The sequence below is a fragment of the Cryptomeria japonica genome, chromosome 6 (genome assembly GCF_030272615.1).
Source record: "Cryptomeria japonica chromosome 6, Sugi_1.0, whole genome shotgun sequence".
NCBI classification, from domain to species: domain Eukaryota; kingdom Viridiplantae; phylum Streptophyta; class Pinopsida; order Cupressales; family Cupressaceae; genus Cryptomeria; species Cryptomeria japonica.
The window spans coordinates 206,593,028-206,613,554 of record NC_081410.1 but is presented as its reverse complement, the minus strand read 5'-3'; the positions used below and the strand labels follow the sequence as shown (position 1 = coordinate 206,613,554).

At 40.1% G+C, this 20,527-nt stretch overlaps 1 protein-coding gene across 5 annotated transcripts in view; it reads right to left on the bottom strand.

Moving 5' to 3' along the window:
• Positions 1 to 20,527, bottom strand: part of LOC131069836 (1,4-alpha-glucan-branching enzyme 3, chloroplastic/amyloplastic) — a 296,891-nt gene that overhangs the window by 246,757 nt on the left and 29,607 nt on the right. For all 5 annotated transcript variants that reach the window (XR_009112229.2, XR_009112228.2, XM_058005412.2 and 2 more), the window contains exons 2-3: positions 14,170 to 14,241; positions 13,944 to 14,008 (exon numbers count right to left, since the gene is read on the bottom strand). Coding sequence is in view for 3 of the 5 variants with exons in the window: in XM_058005412.2 (XP_057861395.2) it covers positions 13,944 to 14,008; positions 14,170 to 14,241 (137 nt within the window). In the remaining 2 variants the exon portion in view is untranslated. The remainder of the gene's footprint in view (positions 1 to 13,943; positions 14,009 to 14,169; positions 14,242 to 20,527) is intronic.

Here is a 20,527-nt window from a genome sequence, read left to right as displayed (position 1 = left end):
TTATGTTCTCAGGAGTAGGCCAATCAATGATGGCTCTAATCTTTTCAAGATCCACCTTCACACCTCCTGCACTGATGATGTGACCAAGGTAGAGCAACTCTTCCATCCCAAACTCACATTTGGACTCCTTGGCAAACAAGGATTCGGATTCAAATATGCTTAACACTTCATCCAACTACTGTAAATGTTCTTTCCAAGATTTGCTGAATATCAGTATGTCATCAAAGAATATCAAAACAAACTTCCTTAGCTGTTCCTGGAAGATTTTGTTCATGCATGATTGAAATGTAGTGGGTGCATTAGTCAAGCCAAAGGGCATGACTAGGAACTCAAAATGCCCAAAGTGGCATCTGAAAGCAGTCTTCTCCACATCTAATGCTCTCATCCTAATCTGATGATACCCCGACCTGAGGTCAATCTTGGAAAAGAACACTGCTCCATGTAGCTCGTCAATGAGCTCATCAATCCTCAGAATAGGATACCGATTCTTGATGGTTTTCTAATTTAGGGCTTTGTAATCCACACACATGTGCATGGTCCCATCCTTCTTTCTTACCAAAACAACAGCCGAAGCAAAGGGGCTTTTGCTAGGCCGTATGTAACCCATGTCAAGCAATTCCTTAATTGCTTTCTCAATCTCATCTTTCTGCTTCTTAGGATATCGGTAAGGAGTAGTCATGACTGGCTTAGCTCCTTCTTCAAGCTCAATAATGTGTTCGGCACCTCTCTCAAGAGGTCTGCCAAAAGGTGGGTTTTCAAACACCTTGCTTCTCTTGGTTATCAAAGCTTGAATGTCTTCAGGATAGTTCCTATTCTCTTTTTGTGGTTCTGAGGGCATGATCATGATCTTACTTCTATCCGTGATCATTGCTTGAATATCTGAGGAATAGTTGCCCTTGTCTACCAATGGATTTTAAAGCATTATCAAACACTTTGCTGCCCACTCCACCTGATTATGGCGGATCAGCCTTTCCATTCTTTTCAAGGATACCACTTTGAGTCCACCATGCGACATTCCTCTCAATACTACCTTCTTCCCTTCAGATATGAATTTCAGCTCCATGGTTTGTAAGTTTAGTGTGATCTCACCAAGAGATCTCAGCCATTGAATCCCGAGGACTGCATCATCAGTCCCCCCAATGCTCACCACAAAGAAATCATCTCTGATTTCATGATTTCCCAACTTCAGAGACATGTTGGAAATCACTCGGTTATAGTATATAGTGGAGCCATCTACTACCATGACTTTGAAGCCCTCAACTTCCTCTGCCACTAGTCCCCTTTCTGCAACAATCCTTTCATCAATGAAATTGTGTGTTGCACCTCTGTCAATGAGAGCAATGGCACGATGCTCTACAATCACACCCCGAACTCTAAAGGACTCATTTTTGTGAATGCTCAAGAGTTGAGCAACCACTCCACTATCTTCTGACCCAAATTCAGGTCCTTCAGGAGCCTCTTCATACTCATTGTCCTCAACTTCAGTTTGCTGTTTTGAAATTTCAGAATCTGATCCATCTGCAGAATAGCACTCCATCTGATGCAAATTCCCCTTTCCATGACACTTATGTCCGGGGACCCAAGGTTCTCTACAAGAGTAACAAAGATTCTTCCTCCGGACCTCTTGACGGAGCTCATCATCCATACGAGGAGGGAACCTCTTGGTCTGATTCGTGAACTTCTTCTTATCCTTTCTGAAAGGGAAAGGCTTGGACTGAATTTTACTCCTTGGGGCAGCCAACTCCATGCTTCAAGATTTTTTAATAGCTTTTGCCAAGGTGGGCGGATCAAAAGCTTTGACCCAACCTCTCAAAGGTTCCTCAAGTCCTTCAGTGAAAAGGACAACCAACCGTTTCTCTAAGATGCTACTCACCATGACTGACAGGTTTTGGAATTCAGTCACGTAAGTGTCCAATGAACCTTGCTGCCTGAGTTGTGCAAGTTCTCTAAACTTCACCTCTGAATCCCTGGTGTCAAATCTCTCAATCAGCTTGTTGGTCAAATCAGCGTATGTGGTGATTAAGTTATGACCAAGGGTGACCAACCCATGGTACGACCATTTGTGGGCCACTCCATCCAAGTGCAAGGTAGCAAACTTGATGGCATCCTCCTCTGGCATAGGCCTCAAGGACAAGTAATTGTCCAGCTTTTGTACTCATGCTCTAGCTGTACTCTTAGCGCTTCCATCAAAGTGTGCTAAGGTCACTCTTCCAAGAGCTTGCTGATAATCTCTTGGGGCAGCAAACGTATAGTCATTCCTCTTTCCTCTCTTCATTTTTTGATTCATAAACTGATCCAGAGTTAGGATATCTCGGATCTCACCAGGAAGAGAAGCGTACTCCATGGAGCTGTTTCTTATTTCATCAGGTGTGGGTATCTCTGTTTTAGCTTGTTGTACTTCTCTTGGTAGAAATACAAGTTGTAAAGGCCTTGGGGTTGAACCTCCATTGTTACTCCTGTTTCCATTGCCTACAGGAGCGTTAGATGTGTGGGCTTCGGGTCCATTGTTGGGTTGATTAGGGACCTGTTGTGCGTTGCACACACTCCCTGTCGCTGACAGGGTCCCCTTTCCTCCTTTTTGGTCCTTTCGCCTTTGCCCTATTGAGTTCCGCATAGGGTGTCTCGCGTCCTTTTGAGCGTGCCCATAGTCAATCCATGAGGTGATGATATTATGAACGGAGGAGCCTATGAATCTGCATGATCAATTGAGCCTCCAGGCATGAAAATTCCAAGAGATTGTTTAAGCTTGTAAAATCGCCTGAGATAGGCGTAGAATGGTAGAAACTAGCGAAATCCCCCCAAGTAATAGATAAAGCGTCTGAAGGTCACATGAAGACCCAAGGAGTCAACTTTCGTCAAGGATATACAAGGGCAAAGTGCGAAGAGTTAAAACTTTCAAACTACCTCCAAGGCCCAAAAATCGCAAAATTGGCAAAATGGCTCCAAACGCCTAAATTTTCAAAATAAGTCAAAACGCCGAAGTTCGCACTTTTGAGTGCAAATGCGAAAAAGGTGAAAAGTTGGCAAAATGAGCCAAAGTGCCGAAGTTGGCAAAAGCCACCAAAGTGCCGAAATTTGCATAATAGGGTAAAATGCGGAAAGTAAAAGTTTTAAAACTTGCAAATAACTCAAAAGTGCCGAAGTTTGCAAATGACCCTAAAATGCCGAAAATCACATTTGAAGGGAAAAGTGAAAGAGGGGTAAAAGTTTGCAAAACACTCTAAGATGCTGAAGTTGGGGTAAAGTGCGGAAAAGTTTGCAAAGTTGACAAAACCCCCGAAATCACCGAAATTCGCATTTCAGGGGAGAATTGTATAGGTTTTTAAAAGTTTGCAAAATGGGTAGAAACCCCGAAATTCGCCATATGGGGGTAAATTATCAAAATGATAAAAGGTTTTCAAAACTGGCTAAAATGCAGAAATTCGGCAAAAGGGGTGTTTAAGTTAAAGTTTTCAAAGCCTCCTAAAATCCCGAAGTTCGCATTCCAAAGGGTGAGTGCGAAATGTTTTAAAAGTTTACAAAGTGCCCCATATCTCCGAAATTGGCAAAACCTCTCCAAACCCCGAAAATTCGCATGAAGAGAGTAAAATGCCAAAAAAGTGAAAAGACCTTGCGAAAAGTGTAAAACTCCCGAAGTTTCAACTAAGGCAAAAATCGCAATATGTAAGGTTTTCAAACCATGTCAAAAGCGCTGAAGTTCGCCTGAAGCCAAAATCGCGATTTTTTCGGCAAGTGTTAGATGTCGTGAGGTTTAAACGGGCATTCCAAACTCCCAAAGTTTGGCAGATTCACGCAGAGGTTTGGAGAGTTTTCAAAAATCGCCCAAGTTTGAAGTTGTAAAAGAGAAAACGCACAAGGTATCGCCAAATCACTAAGGTAAAATCGCTAAATCTAAGTTCTTAAATTGCTGCATTTTCTCTCCAAACTTAGGCGCGAAATTTGGAATAGGGAGTTAACCGTTAAAATTTAAAATTGCAGAACCCTCCCACTCCAAATTCACGAGCTGTGCATTTATCTTTTCAAACATAGGGCATAAGGCAGAGATTTTTCAAAATCCAAAAGAATTCATTCTTGCAGGGCAGGTTGTGCAAATTCATGCCATTCATTTTCGCCAGGTAAGTGTGCTTCACCTCTCTTGAAATCACTCGAAATATATGCCAAATCGGATAGATGTATATGCAAAATGAATTAAACTGATTAAATCTGAAACCGCATCTTTTTCCATTTATAAGACGTCAGGAGCAGTTGAAATCAGGGTCCGTTCCTAAGAATTAGCTAGAAAACGCATTTTCAGACTTAAGAAAAATTTAAAGCATCGTCCATTTTGAAAATTGAACCTAAAAATGCCTAAGTATAAATTCACAATCAAAAAGCTTCATAAATATTCATGTTTAAATCAATTAAGCTTTTTAGCTAAAAGTGACATGTTGCCCTTTGAATTCGGTTTTCAAATTGACCCTGGTATGCTGGCATATCCTTTATCTAACCGGCTTTACTTCCTTTATATCGCCTCGTAATCTGCATCCGCCTATGCAGGATAAATGCCTAAATCGGCGATAGAATCATCAATGACACTTGTTGCAGCCGAGACATCACGAGCGTCCAAATCAGATATCCCTCGCAAAGTCGAAAGGATGAAGTATCAGTATCGGAGAGGGGGACTGAGGGAATCAAAAGTTCAGAGTGTCTGGGAGAATGTCAGTGGTACTGACCTGGGCCATATTGATATTCAAGATTTCAGAAACCGAGTTTTCTCCCCTAATGCCTATGGCAGGCCTAGGCGGATGATGGAAAGCAGCATTGCCCAGGCAGCAAGATTTCCCCCGGCAGTGCAAAACTATGAGCTAGTAGTAGAGGCTGCCCGGCACTACCAACCGAGCTCCAGATTGGTGCTCCTCGAGAACATGGTCCTCGCTAAGTTCACTCCTGAGGCCATTGGCGACGCATTTGACATTCCCTTTCCAAACAACCCCATAGCAACAACTATAGATGAAGCGCAGGGGGCGTATGATATGAACCCCGCTAGATGCAGAACATTGATAAATGAAGAGTAGTACAAGGAGACAAGACCTCCAAGAGTCAGGATTGGGAAAAAGACCCCTAGGAGCGACTTTCACAACGAGCATGGAGACATGGTCACATTGCTCAGCAGAGTTATGGGACTTCCCCAATCCAACTACTTTGAAGAGTGGATGTTTTACTTCATAGAGCAGGTCTTCGCTGGGAAATCCAAGTTCGACTGGGCCCAGATCATAAGCGATAACATTCACACACAATTGATTGAACTTGAGGCAAAGAAGTACTTCACTGTGACCTCCTACTTGGTCTATATGTTTGCCAGAAACCAGCCACTGCCGTGTTTGATCATGAAAGGTGAAATTGGGAATGGGCCTGATCAGGTGAAGGTATACGATTGTTATCCACAGCTACACTATCAGGACATAGCTCAAAGGGAAAAGAACAACCCTGCCTATGCAGTTGGTCAGTATGAGCGCGTCAATGACGCCTTCACAATGCGCCTGGTCAGGCTGATGCAGGGAGGATTACACATAAGGCTCTCAGAGCAAGCTACTATTCTAGTACAGAGGTATGGGGGTTGGTTCATCGAGTTCCCAAGGTTCTCCTACATCCGGATAGCTGGCTTTGAGGGTGCTCCCTTCCGACTTCCACGATACCCAACCGACAATATAGTTCTCCTGGAAGTTGCAAGGTAGTCACGCCCGGCAAGCAGCTTACTAAGAGACAGGAAGCAATCTGGATTCGCATTCCCTATGATTATAGGTAACCAGGATGTCCATCTAAATAACCCATCCCAAGCAGAGGAATCCTTTGCAGAACTAGCCTCCTACGGCCTACAAGAGCATTTTCCAAGGAAATGCTTTGATCACGACAACCTGGCAAAGAGGGCCTATGGTAGGCGATATAGAGAAAAAGAATCAGTTGAAGATTATTGGAAGAACTGCTCTGATGACTATGAGGTCTGAAGGCGCGAATATTCAAGGCTGAGTGTGCAGCAAATGCGACTCTATGAATACCGCCGAGTCCCAGATCAACTAACAGTTTCAGGAAATTGCCTGCAAGTTCGGGAATTTGAGGCGGTAAGATATCTTTTGCCAGGCATCAATTGGTCGCAAGATCCAATCACTGATTTTGAGGCGATTATGGCAACCACAGGAAGATATACTGACCAATGGTTGCACCAACAGATTGAGCGACTAATTCATGAGGGAGTCCAATTCACCTACCAAATGATGGGTAGCCTTGATTCTCAGTCCTCCGAAGATGAGGGAACATCCAGTGCACCAAAGGAAGAGGTTGAAAAGCCTGAAAAAAGGAAGAAGGCTAAAGCCAGTAGAAGAACTCGGACATCTAAAAGAACAAGAAGGGAAAAGATCCCTATTAGGAAACCAGAGGTCACTTCATCATTAAAAGACCCCAGTTCGTCTGATGATGTAGTTGAACTAGATTATATACCTGCTCCGCCTTCCCAGAGTGATATTGACGCATTTGAAGCTAATGATTCTCCTACAACTGACAAGCTAGATACCGAGATAAGAGCCATTGAACACGCCGAACCTGATAATCAAGTGGAGGAAGGAGAGATTCCATCCATTCAAGGGCTAGAGATGCATGAACCCACCCAGCAGAGCCGCCATGAATTGCAGCTGCATAATACTGCCAAGGATGACTCCACTGTTGAAGGCGAGCAAAGGACAGATGAAACCCGCGAGCCTGAAAAGACTGAAGAACAACCATCACATGAAAATACTAGGCAGTTATTCAGTGAAGTAGGAGAGAATTCAGTTGCGAGCAAGGAACTTGACACTTCCTCCACTCCTCCTGTAATGGAGCAGCTGCAAATATGCAATGAGCCGGCTGAAAACATTAAAGAACAGGATGCAAATTTAACCATAGCGTCAGGACAGACTGTACCTCAAGATTGGTTAGTTGCTCGAGCTCAGCGCAAGGTAGCCACCAAGCCACCCATCGACTTGGAGGACATCTTCTCACGCATAGACCAAGCCAAGGCCAAGGGGAAGAAAAAGCCTAAGGCATATTCCGGGATAACAAATGATGAGCAAAGGAACCATACCCTTCATATCGCCACCCCGCCTGTCGATAAGCCAGCAGATCAAATTACACTGGTTGATTATAGCATCACAACTGTCCCCATCGGACGAGCCACTAAGGAGCAGGAAAGGGAGGAATTCAAAGACTCCGTGCAAAACGTGCTTAGACAACTCAAAGAGATAACAGCTGAAAAGAACATGTATCGAGTTCGTGCTGAAAAGACCGAGGGATACATTGATCAACTCCTGAGACCATTGCATAATGCCCCCGAATCCCATATTCCCCCAATGGCATTGGCACAAAGGACCACCACAGAATTTGAAGGAGTACGAGATACTGCCAAGGCCGTCAAAGAATGGATGCGAGGCATTAAAGAAAGAGGAGAGCAAATCTTCAAGGATCTGCGCAAAATAGCCCTCCGTAGGGAAGCCATTATTATCAAAATGGGTAAGCTGAAGAAAGAATGCTACAACACTCATGAGGCGATTGCCAAGGCATTGCCCCTCATTAGGGCTCTATTTTGGACCTTCTCTCAGATCCCTGCTGCTGATACTATCCTAAATCCTTATAGTGTCAATACCTTCAAAGAATGGTATTGGACCCTCAGCATGAAGGACGACATGAGGGATAATCATAATATCAATAAAATGCATGATAAGTGAGATGACACTTTATCAAATGTGAAGGATCTTGGTGAAAGAATCCTCAAATCCATGGTTCCCGGTTGGAAAAATAGTATGGAGGATAGTGAGGTACAACCGCAGTGGGAGGACCGGCTCAATCCCAGGGTCGCTTACTCCGTAGAGGATCTAGATTTTGCTTCTGAGATTCAAGCAAACATATCATGTTTTGAAAATCACAAGTCATACTGGAGAGAGGAGCTGGAGAATTTGGATAGCCTCCTACAAGGTATCCATTACAAAATGTTCAATCCACCTATGCCGCCGACGACCGAATTATTCAAGTTATGCCTAAGATTTCAGGACTACGTTCGGGTAGAGCGTGCAGCTGATCGGGATATCTAGGGAGAGTATCTGCACAACGAGGTCGAGTTCATCACCGAGGAATCTAGAGCTGGAAAGGAGAAAGTGCTTTCCTAGAGTGCTTTTTTCTTTTAAATTTTGAAAAGTGCACTTTTTGGCCAAAAGGGTCATATTTGACTTCCAAGTCAACTGTAAACTTAAAACTTTGTGTATGTGCACTTTTGAATTATTTTGGATAAGTTTTAATTACCTTTTTAGGTAGTTATTGCTCCCTTTGGAGTAGTTGTTGATATTTACCCTCCATTTATGGGTATGGGTACCTTTTGTAAGGATGAATCTGGGCCACTTGTTAAAATTAGATCTTGGCCATTCATCTATTTTTGGAGGCCTATTTAAAGGGACTGGTTTTCCCTCATTTTGTAAGAAGTTCATGGATTGTTGCTGAAGCTCTAGAGAAATTTACAAGATTTAATGCAAAATTATGACTGTTCCAATTTCATTGTGAGTGCATGGTCTCCTTCTTCACCAATTTGAATTATTTTGTTATGTTTCTTTCATTTCTATAGCATTTTCTAGATAAACATCTGATAGAATCCTCGTTGTTCATACCATTAGGGACTGACTGATTGTCATTCCTTCTGCATGGTTAATCTGAACCCTTTCACATGCTTATTTCGGTTATTGAATACTCATTGAATGAATGTTAAAGTTCCGAAGTGGTGTCTAATAGCATGAACAATCTATTTTCCTTGAAGATTGCACTAGATTCATACAAGTATTGTGCTTAAATGGCTGATAGTGTTTAATCTAGTTATTTGGAGGTGTCTGTCTATTTTTCTTAATATGCTATCTTAGCTAAATAATTAGATTTCCTATATCCCTTTTTCCTATCCCTCCTTTTTTCCCTGTTTTTACTAAGAACAATCTGCAGTCCTGCTGAAATAGTATCATCCAACTGGAACCAATCGATAACGAGACTGTCAGAATTTTAGGGAACTCATCCAACAATTATCCATATCACCGTAAGTCCCCTTGTGCTCCCAGCAAAACACATCAAACCACTGAGTAATCCCACAGTCAAGACCTGACAATCGAAGCCTTGAGGTCGTCCCTTTTGATCAAACGCAAAAACAGCATTACGGATTTCCTTATCTCAAGAGAGGATAGGATACTCAGCGAGTACATTCTATTCTATGTTGGTCGGATGAAGTCGCACCTTCAGCGATTTTAGACACGTCAACAGGACCCCAACAATGTTCTGGTTGAGCTTGGCCAGCAGTAGAGACATCATGTCCATCATGGCATTGAATTGTCTCTCTGCCTTCTTATCAGGTGCCTCATTTGGTTCCGTAGTCTTATCTACCATTGAATCCACTGAATCTAAAGTATCTAGATCCTTCCCTCTATTTCTCAGTACTTCTGAAAATGTGTCCTCTTCCGCCACTGTCGGAATCTGAAACTGCTGTCTCTTCTGCTCTCTGTTGTAGTATCTGACGTCTCCGACACTCATGGAGACTTCTGAACCCACTGAAACTCACAGGCTGGTAGGAAAACCAGCTCTGATACCACTGTAATATCCCAATTATTTTATTTTTATTTTTAAGGCCAACAATAAACATCAACAAGAAATTAACCCCTTAAGGTTAGAAATCATAAACTGAAACATGTTGGGAAAGGAACCCTTCCACTTTCTGATCACCAAGTGCCCAATGTGGGAAGGTGAGAGCATACGGTGTTGAGGGGATCATTATCTTAAGAAACTGAAATACAATGCAATGCTTGGGCGGCAAGCCAGCCCCTTCCGCTTATCCAACGGGAAAACAAGGAAACTTGGTGGTGAACCAGCCAAGTAAGATACACAAAATAAGAATCACTCAACCACAATATTTCAGCGGGAGGACTGCAATTACATAACAACCTCAACTCGACCGCTTATGCAGCAGGAGGACCATTACACATGTCTATCACTCGACCACTTATGTAGTGGGAGGACTGAAATTACAAATTTGCTTGATAGTAGGCGCCAATCCAGCCTCTTCCACTTTTTCAGTGGGATGAGAATTACAAAGCAAAACTGGTTAGTAGTACTACTACTTAACCTTACAAAAATAGAGATAAGAGAAGGAGAGTAATGCAGATTATCACAATAAGAACATGAATTTCTGCTAAAACCAATCTGCAGGCTGGAATTACAAATCAGCAGCCTATGAAAATGCTAAAAAGCTCATAACTCCCTCAATATACATCCAAATCACTTCAAACCAGTCCCAAACCCACAATATATCAAGTGCAACAACAACCAACCAGAACCATGTTACCAAAAAACCCTCATTAAATTGGCATGCATCCCAATGCAAACAAAAAAACCCACGCCTAGCCTAAGAATTTCAATTTGGTCTAGGAAATTCAAAGCTTAACTAAAATTGCTATAAACTCACAAAATGTATCGCCATTGCTGGGAAGGAGGATAGAGTTGATACCCATAACCGTCAGTCGCTTCAGCAGAGAGATGTGATCGAAAATGTACTTTAGCCATAGGCAAAACCCACAAGTCTCCAAAATCACTTCAACACCAAAAATGACTATGGCAAGCTCTGAAAATGTAGTAGAATACAGCACGCAGCTAGGTACTATGTTTCAAGTACGAAACCGGGAAGCACTAGGGAGACGCACTCTGAAGCCTCAAGTTCTGTCGCCAAACCGGTAGCATAACATTACAAATTTTCAAGATACCTGAAATGGGAGCCCAAGGCTCTTATTTATAACTTCTCACCATCAAAATTCAAATGCAAATTCCTCCAAACTCCACTTCCTTCATTTGCATTTCATTTCACCTCACGTGGACCCAAGTGTAGAGCCATTCTCATAAGTCAAACCTCACGCCAAAAAGGCATGGACCCACGTTAATCACTTGCCAAATTTTAGAGATGCAATATAAAATAATATTCCTCTAAATAATTTCTACATCCCTTATTACACATGAATTTCGCCAAATACTTAGGATATAATAGGCATTAATCCCAAATTCAATAAATCAATAGCAATTAATCAGATTAATTAAATATTAAACCTTAGGATAAGGAAATAATATTTAATTGTCACATATGACTCCCGTACTGATTACTGTCAGAACCAGGATGAAACTGAGCCAGGAAGACCACTGAACTGCTGCAGGATCGGGACCATGTCCACTGCCAGAAATAGAATTATGCCACACTGCCACTTACTGAAAATAGTAAGTCAAGAACTAATGCTCCGAAAAGCATGATCTTTGCGCCCAGTGACAGACCATGGAGAGCTCAGTAGGACAGTATCACCAAAAAAGCCATTCCATGACTTACTAAAAATAGTAAGTCCTCGCTTCATCAATGTTGGACCCTCATTCTTCATTCCACCTAGCCTACAGGTCTCAGGAATAGGCTAATGGACCACTGGAAGGTCGTCAATGAGAAGGGGACATTACAAGTTGGAAAGCTAAGCAAATTCTACAGCTTCATAAAAGATCTAACAAAGCCCTCCCTTTCAAAGAAAAGTCATGGTTTTGTAGTGAGTTTATCATTTTCTTCACAAAGGAAGAACAAGTTGCATATGAAACTAGTATATAAGGGATCGAGGAATTGTTAATAGAAGATCCACAACTAATGATGTCAAGGCAAGCTGAACCACTCGTAGTAGGGAGTAAAACCAACAAGGAACCAGGCATTGACCAAGATAGTGCACATTACACTACCTAAAGGTCGAATGTAGGGATGTGTCTAATAGTATTGAGGAACATCCAACACTAACCTTCCATAGGAAGATCATATTTTGGGGGTCACCTCAAAAAAATCCCATGGGCAATGGATGTTAAAATCCGGTCTAGCATTGTAGAATGTACATTGCCATTGAAGCTATCAATAGACATATAAAATATTAACATTGGTTGAGATGCCTTCCATCCACACTTTGAGTGCCAATTGATTGGTATACCAATATACTAGATCGTGCATAAGTCACACGAGATAGACTTGGGAAAGCATTTGAGAAGGAATTCAAACTTCCAAGGGATGTCAACAAGATTGTTGCAGAGATCTATAATACCCAATAGGTAAACATGAGAATGTGTGAGCCTACAAAAGGAAGTTAATAAATATTGAGTAGACTCCAGAAGGAACTAGTTGATGCTTTGAGGCAGTCGTATGGTAGTGTAGAATTTAATAGCAAAAATTTTCCTCAAAAGGTATGGTTGTAAACTAAGTTACAAGGTTCGAATTCAATGGTCATGAAATTCGGATGAAATTCGACAAGGGAAAAAATCGGAAAAAAAAATCGGATTAAATTCGCCTTATATAATTTTGTTTATTTTTAAATATATGTAATACTTCTAATAGATTATAACTAATGTAACTAATATAACTAATAATATAACTAATGCATTAAAAAATATAACTAATAATGTATATCGAATGCATTAAAAAAATTACATAATAACTTATTACTGTATATTTTTTGATGCATTCGATATACCTTTTACCTAATTACTAATTTATTACAATAAAAAGATAAAACTAAATCAGACAATATCGAATACCTAATTATTATTGCTCGTAATTAACTAATAAATAATAAAATTTACAGCATCGAATACATTAGCACTGCTCGATATTGTTTACAACACGGGAGCGATGTCAAAATAACTAATAAAATTTGAGAGCTCGGGCGCCTACCTAAACACGGGAGCAATGGCAACGGCAGCAACAGTGACTATGGCAAGCGGCAGCGATGGCAACGGCAGCAACGGTGACTACAGCAGGCGGCAGCAATGGCAGCCACGGGAGTGAGTTGTGTGTTTACAGAGGCCGTCTGCCCACTTTTTAGCAGAATTTTTTTTATGGCCGAATTTGAAAAAAAAAATTATAAAAGTTTGAAATTCGATTAAATTCGAACCTCATCCATGAAAATCACCGTATTTTGTGACTTAGGTTGTAAATTCAAGCCCAATCCAATAGTAATACAGGTACTGCACTTGGCCAAAAAGAGTCTTTCCATAAGCTCCTGCTCAGCATTTTTCCAATCCAAAAAACACATTTTCTCTTGAGATTTAATGGCTTTTTATTACTCTTCCAGCTCTAAAGGTCTCTTGCATCTCCTGCAGGCTTAAAGGTCTTTTACAAGTCCTCCAAGGTTAACGATCTTAGTGTAATTGACTTCAAAATTCTTTTACCACCTACAGATTCAGTTTATTGCAACTCCCATATTCGTATGGATGACTACAGAACTGATCGGTAACTGATGTCTATGTCAAGGCATACCTAATTTATTCCTGCATAACTGGCATATTTCTGCATAATTGACATATTTCTGCATAAGTGGTTTACTGCTGCACAGTTATATAAAAAGTCTATGTTTGACACCCTTAAAACTTTGAAACAATGACAAAAACCTATCAGTTACTTGAAGGAGTATTATAGGATAAACTCCAAAGGGGATAATATTGCGATTCGATCACAGTTATAAAAAAAATCAATCTAGAGTGTTTCATAGAGAGGTAACTAGGTAGCTCTCCCTGACTTCACATCAAATCAGCTCAACAATTCACATTTTTTTTTTAAATTCTATTTACCATTTCAATGTCAAAGATGCAAACGAGACATAAAACATCAATTTAGTTGATCAAAAACACAATTTTTATACTGCACATTCAATTGAAAAGAAAACAGTTGAGAATTTTCATTTTCATCTGTAATTCTTTATAATATAGGCAGATCAATAAATGAAAAAAAAAAATGACCAGTAATTCTCTGTAAATATTACAATTTTTTTAAAAACAGTGAATATATCAGGCAGGAAACAAATTGTCGATAGTTCATGAAAAGTCAACCAATAAAAAGGGTATTGACTTATAAATACCAGGTGCCCACTCCATAAAATCAACACCATGATAAGGATTACGATGTAATCCCATATCCTCATATCTATACATAAAGTAAACAAAGACCAGTTAAAAAAATATTAAATTAGTTTCTATTCAGAAATTAAAATTTATCCAAATATTTCCTATTTATTGAGGACAATATGCATTAACACATGTTTCTCTGCCATAGTATAAAATAAAATCAGATACTAGAAGCCTTACGCTGAAGCTAACTCCAACAAATTTTCATCCCTTTGACAAATGGTATCTTTTAGATTCTTCAAAGCTTTGTATCTGTCAGATAACAAAGTTGAAGCAAAATTATTTTCAGTGCCAAACTCCAGTCACTATCGTAACAAAGAAGACAGGTACAACCATAAGAGATTCAATTAACTGATTAGATCCTTAACGGTGATAAATAAATACATGAATAGGTCTTCATATATCTTCCTGTCTGTTCTAATAGATGTCATATACAGTAATAAAGAAACCTGATCTAGAAACAGTCAACTCTACAGCCTGTTGACCAGGTTTATTATTCAGATGAGTTTAGATAACAAAATCAATGAGCCATATCTTCATTTCATCAAAATATAAGCATAGTTCATCACATGAGTTTGCATATACAGCACCCTTCTTTGTAATGTCCCCCTTTTGCAAAACCCCTGGTTCTTGCCCTAAATCACCATTTCTATGTAAAACTACAAATGGAACAAGATGCGTACCTGATTGAGATCCTGTATGGGTTAGGAAAGCATTGAAATGTATATAAACCATAATATAAATCTTCTAAAAAGGATAATTAAACATGAATTCTCTATACCTAGGGTCAAGAACATTAACTCAACCATAGTCATGTCTAATTCCTTATCAGCACTCAACCATAATAGAGTGGGAGTAAGGAGGAACGATAAGGTGTCCAGAGATCCTCTACCCTAGGCTCAAGAGCAGAGTAAAAGCCAAAGCCCCCTTGGCCTCATGGGACCATCGGTCAACTACCATGAGGTGGTCTACCTAGTGAGGTATCCTATCACCGTTCTCCTTCATCACTTCCATCCTTATCCTTCTTCTTGTGATTGAAATTCCCCTTAAAGTCTATTTCTCCCAAATTAACCATGTCTTGTAGGGTTAGGTAGAGAATGTAACCGAGATCCTTGATTCCTCCATGTTATTAAAGTAATTATGTAACATTCCTATAATGGTCATTCAATTAGTTAGTTTAGGATCTTTCCTTTTCATAATTTGTTCTTATTTAGAATGTTTCTTTTCGGTCTTTCGTTTCTATTTTAGAAACTTTTCTTGTAATTGCTTATATAAGGAGCCTTTGTCTCATTTGTTAATACAATATAGAATTATCATTTCATGGTATCAAAGCTTAGGTTTTGTTTTGGCTGGGTTTTCTGATTTTTTCCACAAAAAATCATAGAAGGGTTTTGCTTGATTTTTTCCACAAAAATCAAGGAGTTTTTATTTCTAATTACTACTCGTGATGGCTGCAAATAAATTTTTTGAACAAGCCCGGGGGTTTTATACAATTTTCTCCTCAAAAATCATGGATGGGTTTTCTAATTTTTCTCCACAAAATCATGGAGGGTTTTGCACGATTTTCTCTTGAAAAATCGTGGTTTCTCTATTTGTTTTTTGCACGATTTTTTCACACAAAAATCGTTTGTTCTTTCTCTACTTGAGAGTTTTCTACAAAAAAGCATGAAAGGTGTTCTTGTTTTCTGGGTTTTCTGATTTTCTCACAAAAAATCATGAAGGGTGTTGCTGTTTTCTGGGATTTCTGATTTTTTCCACAAAAAATCATAAAGAGTTATTTTTTCTAGGTTTTCTAATTTATTCCATAAAAAATCATGGTGGTGGGTTTTCTGATTTTTTTCCATTAAAAAATCATGGTGGTGGGTTTTCTGATTTTTTCCAAAAAAAATCATGGTGGAGGGTTTGATGATTTTTTCACAAAATCGTGGTTTCAGTTTTTAGCCAATTTCTTTATCAAGAAAAATCAAAGTTTTTGAGAAGTTAATAGCTTTGTCACCCAGAATCAAGTTGGAAGGATTATGGTAAACTTGGTCATATACAAAAGTTCTGCAAAACCAGGGAGGGTCTCAATAGTAGGGTAATGTCGTAGAGCATTCTGAAGAGAAGGGGGCAGCCTTTTTTGCATTCATGGCCAAATGACCTACAAATTATGTCAAGTTTTATGTAAGGTAGTTAGTAGAATGACCATTAAGGGCAAGTATTAAGGTAATTACGTAATGTTTCTATAATGGTCATTTAGTTAGTTTAGGATATTTCCTTTTCATATTTTGTTCTTATTTAGAATGTTTCTTTTCGGTCTTTCGTTTTTGCTTTAGAAACTTTTCTTGTAATTGCTCATATAAAAAGCCTTTGTCTCCTTTGTTAATACAACATCAAACTATCATTTCACATGTAAGGGCCCTCAAAGTCCTAGATGCCACTTTGGTCATTCTAGCATAGCCTACTTAGGAGCACCTCTTTACCCCTTCATTACATTCCATACCCTTCCTCCACAAGGGTGTATTCCTATGATGCAAACATATTTAAATATTATCTAAAGAAGCATATTTTATATTTATGATGACTAATGCATAACTTAGATATATTATTCATACTTAATAATGATTGATTCCCAATAAGGTATGATTGATTCTAATATGATAAGTATACTCTTATGCACATCATATGCATTAGGCAGATATGATAGAAATGGAATATAATGCTGCAAATAAAGTAATAAATTTTCAATATATTTCTAATATAAACAGCAGTGATGTATCGAACTGATACAGCATACCCGTGTTAATAATGGTTGACAGATTCCTTGTTCCTTAATGGTTGTAATCAGACCTGCAATCTCTTCTGCTTTCTTTCTTGACCTCCCCATTGAGTGAATGGGAACATCCTCCTATATCATACGTGTGATGAACCCTTGCTGGTTCAACTCTTCAACCTGCTGTAATTTGTAGATCTTCTTGTAATTTTTAATTATTAAGATGGTCTTTCAGAAATAGACACAAGTTGCAGAAGAGGGTTTCTTTAATTTGCAACACATATTGAATAATACATGAATTTAATCAACTGAAACAATGAATTGGAGAATTTAGAAGCATACCCGTAGGTCCTTAGCCAATTTATTGAAAAGAAAGAATAAATCAGCAACTTACAAAGTTCTGATTTTTGTTCTGGAACAATTCAGATCTGCTCTTATTTAAATACTAAGACACCCAAATAGTGGAACATGGTGCCAATAAATGAGCAAGCTGTGTGTTTGGGAAAAGGAGCCTCCAAACCACAGAAGAATCAACAACAAAACAGTCAATAGGAAAACCCTACAACAAATCTGCCTTGTAAGGAGGCCAAATCTGCCCCAATTCAATTCAATTTGACTTCTGAATGAAGCCAACCAAGCTGCAACAATTCGATTGATCTTTCACAATCTCAAAGCTACTGAATTCTAAAGAATGCACGCTCTCCAAAAATAGGTCCAAACCCTAGCCGCCATAGCCAAGTGCTTAGAAGAAAATGTCAAATGTTCAATATCAAGAATGAGGTTTAATTTCCATCTTGGCTGGCCTAAATACCCAAAAGGTGCGATTTTTGGCAATTAGGGACTTAAAAATAATAACTTGCTTTTAGGGTTCCCAACTTAACCCTAAAAGCCACACCTAGCTTAGGAGATAATAAATCTTCACTTAAATAAATTTAAGTGATGCACTTTATGATTTAATATTAATATTTCATTAAAATATTAATTGCCTGTGTAACCACTAAAAAATTCATATCTCTCTCATTATTGCTCGGAAACTGAATCTGTCAGAAGCTAGGGTCACAGTTCGCCATGCCAATGAAAATAGGACCATGTCTATTTTTAGCAATTTTTGCCTAAAAAATAGGAAATCCTCGAAAAGTGTCAAAAACTGATGAAACGAAGACCAAAACTGAACTCAACACTGAACTAGAACAAATAGACAGACCACTCCTCAAGATACTACATTACTGACCCCTTTATCCATACTCTATTAGCCTACAAGGGTCCTAAAATAAGCTAACTCCTCAATCCCAAGTCCTTGACTAGGATGGGGACATTACAGTCCGCCCTCCCAAAGTTTGCTTGTCCTCAAGCAAACTCAATGTTGGATGCTGTAAAATGCTATCACACTCCCAAGTAGCATCCTCCATCGGCAAATTCTTCCATTTAATCAAACATTCCCTAATGACACTTCTCTGCAAATGACGCTCTCTGAACTCCAGAATGGCCTCAGGTACTAGCACTAACTTCCCCTCATCATTTAAGGGTGGTAGAACTACAGAAGGAACTATCTGTTGTCCCAATGCCTTCTTAAGACGTGACACATGGAACACATTATGAACTTTACTTTCACCCGGTAAATCTAACTCATAAGCCACCTAGCCAACTCGCCTAGAAATCCTGAAAGGGCCATAGTAACGTGGCTTGAGTTTCTCTGAGCCCTTCTTTCTAAGAGAGGACTGTCTGTAGCGTAGTAGCATCAAATACACCATATCCCCGATCTCAAAAGATCGCTCAACCCTCCTTTGATCAGCATATTGCTTTTGCTGATTCTAAGCCTTCTGAATATTATCATGAAGTGCTCTCATAATATCCTAGTTCTCCTGTAGCAGATTCCCAACACTCGGTACTTGGCAATCGCTCATCAATAAATTCAGAAAACTAGGAGCATCATATCCATACAAAGCTCTGAAAGGTGTCATCTGAATAGTCATGTGGTGAGTGGAATTATAACAATACTCGCACAAATGTAGCCACTTCACCCAAGCCTTCTGCTGCCCTGAGATGTAGTTCCACAGGTATCCCTCCACCCACTTGTTGACAATCTCTATCTATCCATCAGTCTGGGGGTGGTAACTGGTACTCGAAGTGAGCTCTGTCTGCAAAGTCTAAATAACTCCTGCCATAAGTCACCCATGAATCTGCTGTCCCTATCACTGACAATACTCCGAGGTAAACCGTGCAATCTAAATACCTCACGAAAGAAAAAATCAGCCACCTGACCAACGGAATGAGTAGTCGTGATTGGAAAAAAAAGTGCATACTTAGTCAACCGATCAACCACCACATATATGTTGTCTCTCCCTTGGGCTTTTGGCAAGCCCGTAATAAAGTCCATAGACACGCATTCCCACTTCCTATCAGGAATAGGAAGTGGCTAAAGTAACCCTGCAGGGAAGTTGTGCTTCTGCTTGTTCTGCTGGCAAACAAAACACTCTCTGACATACTGAAGAACATCAGACTTGAGACCCTTCCAAGAGAATCTCTCTCGTACCTGCCTATAGGTCTTAAAGTACCCAAGATGTCCATCCATAGGTGAATCATGGAAAGTCCTCAATACTATGCATTTCACCTCGGAACCTGGAACTAAAAATATCCTCTCTTTGTAAATGATGAGGTCATCCACAAGAGAGTACCTGATGTCATGTATTGTTCCATCAATAATACTAGATGCCCATAGATTCTTGGCATACTCTGCTATAATCAAGTGTTTCCAATCTTCGTACACAGCTGCCATGGAGCTCAATTGGGGGCGGCGAGATAAAGCATCAACAACAACGTTCTGAGTTCCTTTGACATAGCAGATGTCAAAATCATAAGACTGTAACTTGCTGACCCACTTTTGTTGACGCTCATTTAGATCCCGTTGTCCAAGAAAATGCTTCAAACTATTATGATCAGTTTTGACACAAAACTTGCTGCCAACTAAATATTGCCTGAACTTGGCCATTGCATGCATGATGGCCAACATTTCCTTAACATAAATACTATAGCTCCTCTCCGGACCCCGAACCTTCCTGCTCTCATAAGCTATAGGATGACGATCTTGCATAATTACTGCCCCAATACCCTCTCCTCATGCGTCACAATGAAGCTCAAAAGGTTTGGTGAAATCGGGTAAAGCAAGAACTAGACATGTAGTCATCAATTGCTTGAACTTCTCAAAACACTCCTGTGCGAGAGGTGTCCAAACAAATGCACCCTTCTTGGTCAAATTATGTTCTGTGCATTTACTTTCTGCATTTAACCGTTTACCCGAGAGGGCAAACATTTGGTCCTTCAGAATGGTCCCACGGATACCCATTTCTACCACAGCTGGGTGTCTACCACTGCTCATGGCTAGTAACATCGGGTCAATCGAAGGGCTGACGGAAACCTCCACCTGTGGTGTACTCTTCGTAGCGGTGGCGGGAACCCCTACCTGTGGTGCACTCAACGATGCGGTGGCGGGAACCCCTACCTATGGTGTACTCGATAATGCGATGCTTTGCACATTGGTGAGGATGGCAGTCCTCAATTGTGGCATAGAGTCTAGAAGGTCTTTTACCTTTATCGGCACCTCTATCTGCAAGATTTGCCCAATGATGTTATTTTCCGCTTCCGTACGGAATGATGTACTCGCCACCTTGTTGTCCCATCGTTCGGTCGTCATCTCATGTTCAATATTGGCCTTTGCCTCCCGTAATCTCTCCTTCTCCGTACGGGGGTCGGGATAAGTGGCTTTTTCCGTCTGGGCGCGGGTGATCA